The sequence below is a fragment of the Malurus melanocephalus genome, unplaced genomic scaffold (genome assembly GCF_030028575.1).
Source record: "Malurus melanocephalus ecotype Western Australia unplaced genomic scaffold, MMel_1.1 scaffold_84, whole genome shotgun sequence".
In the NCBI taxonomy this organism is placed as follows: domain Eukaryota; kingdom Metazoa; phylum Chordata; class Aves; order Passeriformes; family Maluridae; genus Malurus; species Malurus melanocephalus.
In genome coordinates, this window is record NW_026623316.1 from 2,351,934 (window position 1) to 2,364,080 (window position 12,147).

At 38.1% G+C, this 12,147-nt stretch overlaps 1 protein-coding gene across 1 annotated transcript in view; it reads left to right on the forward strand.

Annotated features, from left to right (window-relative positions):
• Positions 1-12,147, forward strand: part of PGGT1B (protein geranylgeranyltransferase type I subunit beta) — a 32,671-nt gene that overhangs the window by 5,359 nt on the left and 15,165 nt on the right. The window contains 1 exon segment of the mRNA XM_057367778.1: positions 7,864-7,931. Within this exon segment, the coding sequence (XP_057223761.1) occupies positions 7,864-7,931 (68 nt within the window).

A 12,147-nucleotide genomic window follows, 5' to 3' on the forward strand; every position in this document is an offset into this window, starting at 1 on the left:
GTTGCATCTTTGGGCATCTCAGAGGAATGTTTTACTTGTTTTTAAAATAAATGCTTATGTTATGAAAGTATTACAAGTCTAATAATGATTACATTGATTTCCACTCCAATGCCAGGAGATCTGAGCACGGGAGTGGTTATTTACAACAGCTTTTGGAGAATTGGAGGTGTAAGGGTAAGAAGCAAAAAGGACAGAGTCACTACTTGAGAAAGAAAACTCTGTTCCTTAGATGTATGAACGCTGAATTTACCCAAGGTTTTGAGAAGGAATAATGCTGCTGCTGAATCCCAGCTGTCCTCAGATTGGAAGTTGCGTAGCAGATTCAAGTTGGCAAGGGAATACAGAGGAAATGTCGCTTTCCTAGTGACTTGACAGAAGTTAGAGAGGTGCTGTTCCTGTAGGCTAGTTGATGTTGGCAGTTTTTTCTGTGGCAGCCCAGGTGAATGGCTGGTAGCAGAAGAAGGGGTAGGAAGGAGAGAGGGAGATGTGGGCGAGGCCCTGCTGCTTTATGACAAAAGTGTCACCAGTTAAATGCTGGTGTGGGCATAGCTCCAGGCTGGTGGTGTCTAAGGGAAAAGGCAATTCCAGGTGCCTGTCTGTAAAACCMCGATCATGTACTCTGGGTGGATATTGAAAGAAAATTGTGTGTTTCCTTATATCCTCTAATTAAGTCAAATTATATACTACAAATTAGGTCTGTAACATTTAAGTTTTATGAAGTAAGTGTATGGAAATCAGGATTTCTCATGCTTTATTTTTACAGTAATTAAAAAAAAAAACCCTTTTTCATACTCTGGAGATTCAAAAACTATCAGATCCACCACAAGAATTATTTCTAATAGATTTCCTTTGTCTTGTGTTATATTCCACRATTGATTCTTGAAAATTAGGAGTTTAGATCACATAATTATTCCTACAAATTTTTTTAACTTTTATCAGGTTCCTGTGCCTTACCATTAAAAAAACCTTTCCCCAGTGTACATGCTTTGTTTTTAGGAATTGCTCACTTTGTGACTTTTATCTTGGGATTTCATTCCAAAAGAACTGGCAARTTTGCAAGAAGAGAGATCAGAACAGGCATTTCTGTTTGTCTGTTTGCAGTAGTTCTCTGGAGGGTTCTACCTGTGTTTAAATATTGCCATTGTCTAGAACCTCCTAGGGAGGGCAGTAAAAATCTCAGTGTGCTGATGTGGAKGCTAACAGTTCATCAAAGATGTGCTCCTTTTTCTAGCTATCATCCCCTCATAAAACTGAGAGGAGTTTTGGGGAGGGCACTTTTGGCAGTGCATTCTGTGCTTTCCAAATAATAAATCTCTGCTTTTCACTAGAAGAATAAGCTTCCCTTCAGTTCTGTAATAACTCTTGTTCTTATGGTTTTGGTAATAACACTGCCGTTGTCTGGTCATTTGACTGCTGAAACTRCAGCATTATTTGTATTTAGTTTTTGCTTTTTCTATTGGACAATAGAAAGTGCAAATTGTAAATGATGCTGATAGCAGCSGGTTGGATATTGGATGGCTAAATATGAAGAAGGAAACACCTACACTTCTGTAATGTCTGCTTTCAGCAAAATGTATTTGCTCTCTGTTTTTTAATCCTGAATGGGATCGGTGCTTGTTAATTGGCAGCCTCCCAGCAGCAGAGCTCCTGCTCCCTCTTTAGGTGTCTTTGAAGAAGGAACTAAACTGGTAGGCTACAGCACTGAAGTTTTTGGTTGGAAAGTGCTTGTGCATCCCRAGTTAAACAGGTGATTGCCAGCTTGGTGGATTGGAATCTGTCCATCTAAAAAAAAAAGACAAACCAAGAAAGCACAACRTTTTACTTTTCAAGAAACATGCTGTTGCAGCAATTCTTTTCATGCATTGTGATAAATCTCTGTTTCTGTGGAATATTGGTTTTTAAACCTTTTTATTAAAATACTGTTTTATAATGATGAATTCCAGCAATCTAAAATAACTGTATTGTACTTGATAAAAGTCTTTACTGAGTCTGGGTCTGAGATTGAAAACCCAATTTCAATTCCCATATACATTTTAGATGGGAATATACTTTGACAGAATCTTAGGGTTTTTTCTCGATTGCATTGGTTGCAGTGGTTGAATTTCTAAAATTTGGTATCAGTCAAAAAGAATTTCTGTATGTCTTACCAGAGATAATAAATTTTCTGCTCTTCATGTTGGTCCCTCCAAAGGTTCCATTACGCACAACACTTGACTTTTACTTGAAGCATGTTTTAAGATGGTAAATTCAAATTATTTTGAGAATTATGGCTGCCTTGCAGTGGTTTTCCCAGTGAATGGTACACAGAACAGTTGATGCTTTGAAATCTTAGGTTATCAATCTGTTTATCAATAACCATTATAGTAGGTATACTGGCTGGGCTAGAATTCATTTTTTTCATAGCAGCCTCTAAACTGTTGTGATTTGAGCGTGGCTCTAAGAGTCTTGGTAACCACCAGTATTTTCAGCTGTTGCTGAGCAGTGCCAGTCAAGGCTGATTCTTTTTGCCTCCTCTGCAYTCCATTTCCTATGGTGGATACAGCTGSGGGACACAGCCAGGACAGCTGACCTCAGGACTGACTGGAGGACACTCCACATCATCTGACATAATTTTCAGCCATAAAAGCTTGGGAAAAGAAGGAGAAAGGGGGCATTGTGTGTGATTCTGACATTTGTCTTCCTGAGTAACCCTTATACCTGCTGAGGCCCTGCTTTCTGGGAAGTGGCTACATACCTGCCTGGCTGATGGGAAGTAGTAAACTAATTCCTACTTTGCTTTGTGTGTGCCCACAACTTTTGCTTCACCTATTAAACTGTCTCTTCTCRCTCTGTAAGTCTTCTCTCCATCTCTCTGTTTTCTTACCTCAGCTGCTGATTGGAGTCAACCCACCGCAGCGTTACGATCCTGATAGAAAATTCAGAATTTGGTGGTTTACAGCACTTAGATAAAGTCTTACAATAGCCTGTGATAGTTTTAGGTGACATGTTTGTATTTACTGGTATGTTATGTATCTGATGTCTAATGATCGGTTCACTTCAGAGGTTTGTAGCCTTTGAAGCCGTTGAAGTTTTATGTAAAACTAAAACTCTCTAATGCTTAAGTGGTGAGATACTGATCTAGTTGAGTAAGAAAGCAAATACATGCTCTTGTCAGCCTAATCAAAGTGCACTTAAGGAACCTGAAGATTAAGGTCCATCAGGATAGATTGTATTCTTCTGTGGGCTTGTAGCTGTGATTCAAACAACTAGTATCCTTTAGGTACCATAATTGTAGCTCAAGTCTTCTGGAGACTGGCTCAGGACCACTKTTAATTAGGAGGGAATGGCATGTGACACATGCAAACTGACCCTCRCACAGAAACACATCCTTAGCTAAATGCTTCAAGTCACTGCTGCCTTTTGCCCGTTTGAAGGGCTCCTGTCTTCTAAAGTCTTGCTAAATAGTTTGGCTTTGTCTTTCATCGATTTTGGCTACTGTTACCTTTTCTTCCCTTTTAGTAAATTCTTTGCTTAGACGAACAGCTAACGTGTTTTTTGTTCTGTTTGTGTGTTCATTGCAAGAAAACTTCACTATGTTTCCTTTTAGAAAGAAATTGAAAACTTAAAAAGTGGGGTGTTTTTTTTTTCTTCTTTTTCATTTCGAGGAGGGTGATGTTGTTTTTACAAGCCTTACCAGCAATGATGCATATTTAGGTTAAGATGTGTTTTTTGAAGTGTTARTGAAATTGGAAATGGGTTGACAAAAGACCTTCTTTTAACTAGTTGCTTGTTCTTAAGGTCCTTATCASGTCACTGTTTTACTGTTTTTGCTCCTTGACAGAATTGCAAGTTTATTACAACTACCTTAAAGTGCAACTCATAGCAATTTAAGAAMGATGTATTCCAATTTCTTGCATGTCACATTCAAAGCCAGTTCAGCACTTGTAAAAGAGAGTGAATCCAGAGCTTTGTACTCAAGTAATCTAATTACACAGTGGAAGCACACTGCTTGGCCATATTCATCCACCATCCTCCCCCATAGGAACTGTGGCATTTGTTTGACCCTGCTTGAGAGCTTGCTGAAGTGGCAGAAAAACATGCATTTATTTATCTAACAGAAGGTTAGCTGTGTGTTGCGTTGGCGAATTGTGTTCATTGGGAGCTCCAGTACCAGCCCACTAAGGGAGAGGGACGAAAGTTGTGCTTTTTGACAGCTGGATGTACTAGCTTTGCTGTACTAAGAAATGGAAGCAAAAGAAACACTGAAGTAGATTTCATTTGTTGGTCTGAGTCCCTGGAACCCATGGGTAACAGACTGAAAAGCAGTATGCTACATCATAGTCCTAAAATGTAGTTCTATCAAACTCTAAATTTGGATTTGTGTTAATGAGTCTTTCTGGTTATGAGGTGGTACTGAAAAAAGGTGTGTAAGAGGACACTGACTTTTCTGAAGTCATTGATACATGTGAGCCTTCATGAGTTTCTTCAGCAGAAATACAAATTTTCCTCCAACATARCTTCCTTTAATGGCTACATTTGAAATATTTACCTCATCTATAATGGACTTGCATTTTAGAGGATGCAGCTTTGCGTTTAGTGACATACTGTGCTTTGATTTACGGGAACAATTACAAGCTCTAGTTCAGTGAGAAGAGCTTATGCACACGTTTATCTGGATCTGCTGGTTGAATCAGCCTATGTTAAAGCTATAATTTTTTTTATATATATTCTAAGATTTTAGTGACATATGTAAACTCCTGTACTTAGCAAAAGCTGAGAAGCCTTGCAGCCACAGGAATGCATAGATAATCTGAATGTGAAAAAGTAGTGGTAAGATTTATCAATGCTTTCATGCAAGAAAAACCATAAAATATAAATAACAAAAATGTCCTGTCTGTAAAAAAAAAGTACTCTTAGTATAGATTGTCTGTGGTCATCGCTGGAAGCTCTTGCATGTCTTAAGGCCTTTCTGGCTTAAGGACCCATAAGTAACATGTTTTTCATCACAGGAGAGTTACAGATCTAGATTTAGGCATGAAGTCTTCTGGTTTCAGAAAAGGATCTGTTTTCTTTACTTGTCAAATGTGAAAAGTTTTTCAGGTGTGTTTTGTTAAAATTGCAATAGTTAAACAGCAATTTATGAAATATTTATTACTCTGCTGTGTCTTAAGCTCATGCAGAAAGTGGCTAAGTAAGGTTAATGGTGGAAATGAACACCAGGTGGTACCATTTCATAGCTGCAGCTGAACTAATGGGCAGCGAACACTGCTGGAGCTGAACTGGCCACTCCAGCAGTTTTTTTACAAGGGACATAAGCATATCATATCTATTTAATTTGGGTTTATTTCATTTTTAATTCTGTTTCTGACAGCCCATTCTGATTTCTTTACAGGAACATAAAGCATTTGATTAGCAATACTAAGCTATTACATAAAACAAGAAATACAAGTACTTTGCCATAAAATGTAAAACCAGCTTCACAGAAGATGAAATTTCACATTGTAAAGTTTTGTCATAAGCTGAAAGAAAGTAATTTCCYGAACTTCCCTTTGGCTGCCATTTGTTTTTTTGAACTTGTATGTTCACAGGATGCTAAAAACCATTTCAAGACATGACCTCACTGTTCCAGTGTCATGTGGTTAAACATGASCTGTTTTCACTTCCTGCTTTAAAGCTTCCTTATCAATTCAGAATTCTATTTTTTACTTCATGTATTATGACTAGAAACTTAGCAACTCACTTGTAATACTAAAGATCTAGAAAGCATCTATTGCATCTACATTCATGGATTTCAAGATGGGATAAAATTTGCTGCAAAGTTTGCCATGAAGTAGTTAAGGGCATGCTGGTCTTCTGTTTTTCCTAGGAGCCAGTGAAGAATAGAATGGGGGATCAGTAGTACTGACGAAAAGAGTCAAAMCAGATTTTAAATTGATAGCAATGCAGTTAAAAATCCAGCATTTTAAAATTGCAAATGCTGTTTTATAGTTGACAGAAGTTTAGTAATATAAGAAAGGTTTTAAAATCTACACGAAAATTGAATATCTGAAGGAAGTAAGAGAACATTATTTCATTCATGTACTCTGTTTTAAATGTATTTGCATAGTATCTGTGAATTCAGAAGGCAATCAAAGCAACCCACTACAGCACACAAAACTTAGATTTCATCCTGGCATTTCTGCCTTGATAATGAATTGTAAAYGACACTCCCAAAAGCAAGTGATGGRAATCAGTATTTCTGGGATGAATCCTTCCATCTAGCAGCTATCATCTGAGTCCTGTTCAACTGCAGAGCTATCTTAATTGTAGCATGTTTCCCTTTGCAGCAGGCCAGCATAGCTGTATGTCAGTAGCGTAGCAAGTGTTTTCTGAATAAAAGGTTTTTCCACACTAGTATAATTTCAAAGTGAGTGTTCTATTTTGCTTAAGTACTGATTCATTTTTACTGAAAATAAAACTGAGTGGTGATTTTTGTTCCCCCACAATGTCGTCTAGGAAATCTGGGACTTAACAGGGAGGAATTCTGTATCTTCCCTTACTTATTTATTCACAGTGGGTCATTTTTGAAATTGTGATGCTTTTTTGGGCAGCATCCTTCTGGACCTTAGATCAGTCTTTAAAACTCATTTAATTTTTTATGCTTTCCAAAGGCTGATGCATTAAATGCAAGTTTTTGACTTTGGAATAGAACCAACATACGTTTTCCGCTGAGAACATATTTTATTTATAAAATAAAACAGTTATGGGTTTTTTTTGTCTACMAATGCAGATATTCTTTCTCTTTCCTTTTTGTGGATCTGACTATGGCACACCAGCTTTTAACCAGGCTGAAGTTGCTTTCATTACATATGAAGAATCATTAAAAAGTACTTTCGGTTGAGCKGTGGAGGAAGTGGAGAATTGCAGGCTTTTCACTTCATGTCAGTTAGATCGAAAGATGTGTCTTGAAGAAAAACTTGCATGCTTCAGGCCAAGTTGAAATTCTTAGGCTGAGGAAACCTTTCTCGTTTAACTTTTGCATATATACAGAATATATTTAGAATTAGAAGGTAATATGCTGCTAAATTACGCCAGAACTTGTAGGCCACATTGCATAGTGATGTTACTTAGGGCTTTCAGCTTTATGACTATTCATTCTTATTTATTCTGGTTCATTTTTCCCTAATATCCATGAGCCTTTTTAGATTAAAGGCTAAACAACTGAAAAAAAAAAAAAGGTGGCTGGCATTCATTAAGCTTTCACTTTCAGACACTGAGCGGAAAACAATTTGAGATGCAAAACCAAGTTTGAGCCCAGCAAAGCTGTACTTTAAACAGTGTGTGGTTCACTTCTGTGTGCTACATGCTCAGGTATTGTGACGCATTTGAAACAAATTACACTGAATCAGTGACAGAAATGTTTGATAGCTACAATGTGCTTAAAACTGTGAATTGTTTGTCCTTGAACATGTTGCAAAGTATCATAAAACAGTTTTGCTTGAGAACAGACGGTATTACCAGGCAGAAATCCAGAGATGAATAAAAAAAATATGTTAACTCTGGCCATTTTCCCAGGGGAGCAGTCCTTTTTTTTCTTCTGATCATGGAAGACAAGTCTGTGCTGTCACAAACTGTATTTCCACCAAATTAAAAAAAAAAAAATCTGATGCTTTGTGTTTAGTCACCACAGCAGTAAGTTAAGTTTGCTTGTGGTTTCCTTTTATTTTTTTTGTGTTAATYGGAGAGATAGCGGACTAAGGCTGGAAACTGAGAGATGACATGCACACTCTATTAATGCTGTGAACAGTGTTGAGCTAACAGGTTTTGATCTCATTAGAGAGTTAATGTTTATAATGAATGCTTCAATAAAACAAGTAAGTTGAGTATTGTTTTAATCTTTTCCAGGATCAAACATGAATCGTTGTGGATTCAGAGGCTCTTCATATTTAGGGATGCCATTCAATCCCTCCAAGGTCAGTTAAGAGAGTGTGTGTGTGTGTGTGTGCATGAAATATTTTCAATTATGATAAATGATTATGTATCTTTGTTGTATTAACCACATAATTACAGAATGTTTGGAAGGCAGGCAATTTTTCATTGTTAATAACGAAACAAGAAATGTGTATAAGAAACATACTAAAATAATACCTAGAATTTGAATTTTCACAGCAGTGAAGAAAATGACATACAAATAGTGGCTTATCTCAGCACAGTTTCCTCCTTCTCTGGTCTTTTATTAGCAAAGGAAAAAATCTCTAGCTCAGGAACTGTCATGAGGTAGAGTAGGGCAGAGTAGCCCTAATTAACTGGTACAGAATATGCTGTTCTTTGGTATCATGGAATGGTTCAGACTGGAAGTGGCCCTTAAGATCATCTAGCTCCTATCCCCTTGCCCAGGCAGGGACACCTTCCACTAGACCACATTGCTTAGGACCTCATCCAGGTTGGCCTTGGATGCTTCCAGGGTTGAGGATTCCCTGGAACAATGCTGGACACCTTTCCTCACCACCTTCACAGTAAAGAATTTCTTCCTCATATGTAATCTAAACCTGCCCTCCTTCAGTTTTAAGCCATTTCCCCTTGCCCTTGTCCTTTATTACAAGCTCTTGTAAAAAGTCTCTCTCTGTCTTTCTTGTAGAGTCCCTTCAGGAACTGGGAGGTTGCAGTTAGGTCACCCCAAAACCTTCTCTTTTTCAGGCTGACAAATCCCAACTCTCATAGCCTTTTCTTATACTAGGGGTGCTCTGTCCCTCTGATGAACTTGAGAAGTGGATTCCTCTAGGTGTGTTCCAACAGGTTCCCTGTRCTGAGGACCCCAGGGCTGGACACACCATCCCAGGCAGAGTCTCACTAGAGGGGAGCAGTGGGGAGGAATCCCCTCCTTCACCTTGCTGGCTGCTTTGGATGCAGCCCAGGACACATGACACTTTCTGGGYTGAATGCACATTTCTGGGTTGCACCCAGCTTCTGATCCACCAGAGCCCCCAAGTTCTTTGCTCTCGATGACTTCTCCTGATCTGTACCTTCCCARTTTGGGGTTGTCTTGATCCAGRTGTAGCACCTTGCACTTGTTCTTGTTAAAATCTCATGAGGTCCCCATGACCCCCTTCTGGAGTTTGTCTAGATCCTTTGAGAAAAGTGAGTCTCATTTGATGCCAATGTGTCTGGTGCCATGTGGGCCATCCCATTGTCAAAAAAATCCACCCAAAATCTTGGCAATGACACTGCCACAGAGCCATGATTTATAGACTGGGCCCAACTGTTTCTTCCAATGTCAATATCTGCAACTGGAACTGATAKTTCTCTTCCTGTGTTCAATCACATTTATTTGACTGCACCTGATACAGACCCAGACTTAGGCAAGGCTCTGTGCATCCCTGTTTGTCATGAACATAAGAGAGGATGCTTTGAAGCCCAGTTAGCTGAGGTTCAGGAGAGTTAAACTTTCATATGAAAAGGAAGTGCCATTAATAAAGAGAAGGAAGGTTAGCAAAGGCTAATTTAGTGCTCTCACAGATCTTCCATCCACTTTTCAGTGAGATTTGATTCTTCACTCTCAAACACTGAACAGAACTATTGTGCTTCTTTCACAGTTCTTCCTGCATGCTGGSCTCTACTTTTCCAGCTGTATCACACCTTTCATAACACCTTTATCAGCCTCYACAGTGTAGTATATTAAATCAGTGTGTGCTACTGGAAACCTTTTTCAAATCCTTCCCAGTGTACGAAGCTAGAAGAGTTAATTTTGGATACAGTTCTGAAACCTTCTAAAGGGCCACGAAGACAAAAAGTCTGTAAGATTGACAAAGCATTGTTTTATCCTCCCAGCACTTTCTGGTGTTGTAATTAAATTCTCAGTTTCCAATACTGTATGTTTCATACTTAAATATTATCTTTACTGGAAATATGTTGCGGTCCATTGGTGTCTTAGAATGTGTTGGCCAATATACAGAAGGGATAAAGGAATGGAATCATGTAACCTTGGAAACTAACTACAAGGTCACTATCTAGAAAATTGTTYGCATGTGAATGTGGTTTTTATTCAAGCACTGCTGTACTTTTTTCATTTTATCTACATTTGAGGAATTACATCTACTTGATTTATTGGCAGAGAAAGGCTTAAAACATTTCCAATGCTGTTGCCTGAAATGCTCTGAAATAACTCAAAAAAAAAAGACATGAAAATCCACTGCCATGACTTTGAGATATATGTATAGTCCCATAATTTTTCTTTATTCATTATGTTGAAATGTTTAATTTAAATCTATCTTGAAAAATATTTTTTGAAAAAGACAGTAATCATTTTAGATTTGCACTGATGTTTGCTATGTATTACGTGCCACTACAGTGATTTCATTCTTGAACTGTGAGAAAGTGCCATGCCAGAGGTAGCCAAATCTATTCTGTCACTAGGGACCCTTCAAAACAGTAAAAAAAAGTGAGAGTTGTGAAAGAATACCCAGCTTTACTAARTGTTTGGTTTGGGAGTTGTGGTTTATTTAGCTGTTGTCCCTGTGTATTTGATGGTAGTGTCTTTGTAGCTTTTTGGGGCGAAGCARAAGTGAAATAAAAGCACATCCGCTTCACCTACTCACCACACACATCCCTCGCAAACTATAACAGTTTTAATGGTGAATGAAGSTTAGGAATGACTCCTCTATCATCACATTTAAAACATAATTCATTTTAGAATTAGAATATAATTGTACATTGAGATGGCTCCAGATATTGTAGTCTCTCTGATTCAGTGTTACTGAAGTTTAAACTGGCTTTTTAATTTAGGGGTAAACGGTCTTCTCAAAATTTCAGGCGGGCCTAGGTGTTTCCAATATGGTGTTAAATGTTGTGAGTCAGTTTTAGGGCTAAATATTGAAAGCCTGTAGCTGCCACTGTTATGYAAGATTGTGGTAAATAGCATATGCTTTCACTTGGGGGGGAAAAAGATTTATTTTATGTTCCTCACACAACATTGTATTTTCTCAAGGTTGCAACACTGATACTGGTGAAAGGTGAATAGTAAAAAAATATTTTATAGAGTGAATCAAAGAGAAGATAACAATAAATAGAATATAACAGAATAATATAATATAATATAAATGCAAGATAACAATAAATACTGTAAAGACATAGGTAGGCCTGGGTCAAAATATCTCTGTATTATGTATGGTTTTTATTTTCACCAAATGTCTCTGTATTATATTTTTAGGGGTCCTGAACAACATGGTCTACTGCAAAGTGTCTCTGCCCATGGCAGGGGAGTTGCAGCTAGATGACCTTAAGGTCCCTTCCTACCCARGCTGTTCTGTGGTTCTGCAAAGTGAGAAATGGCAAGGTTTTGCAGTATAGTTTTGAAACAAGTAAAGAGATTACAGAAGCAGAGATGCCTTTGAGTAGAGACTAGGTACTGTGTTTGGCAATGTACCATAATTTTTACTGGAATTAGCTAAATCAGCTAAAATCCTGTGCTTTAGAAGAACTTAATTCATTATAATGTGAAGAACAYATTAAGCTTCTAGAGCTTAGGCTGCCTGCCTCCGAGGGAAGACCTCTACCCACTGAACTTCTCCAATAAATGTAAAATACATTGTACCTTTAAATCAAAGTATACTACAGATTGTCCTGTAGCTGTTAAATAGGGATGTATTTAGAAATTAGATGACTGCATACTTCTGTGTTTTGAAAATGTCATGTTTCTTGGGCTATAACCAGATGTGTTGGCTTTGTGAGCTTRGCACGCAGCACATACCTCTGTGCAAAGGTGTCAGAACGAATGAACTCTCTGTGTGGATTTGCACCCTGGGTGAAGGAACCGTGTCTTGGGACAACAGTGCCAGTGTGAGAAAAGAGTTTTTTGAAAATGTGCCATTGCCAGTTCAAGTGTATGTTTAGTGGCATTCTTTATTAGTRTTTGAAGAGATCTTGCCCAGAGTTTCTTAGCTCTCTCTGCAGTAGACAGCAGGAGTTGTTGATGGCCATGAGTTACGTTTGAATACCTGTGTTAAGTAATGTAGTARGGGACACTGTCCCATCACTGAGCCAAGCTTAAATATTTAAAGCTTACATCTTTATATGTTAATTCTTTTAAGGAAGGGTAAGATTGTGGCAAATGTGATGGTAATGCCAATAGAACAGCACTGTTTATCCATCTCTGAGATCCAGGTAAACCTGTTTCCTGTAGGACCTTACAGA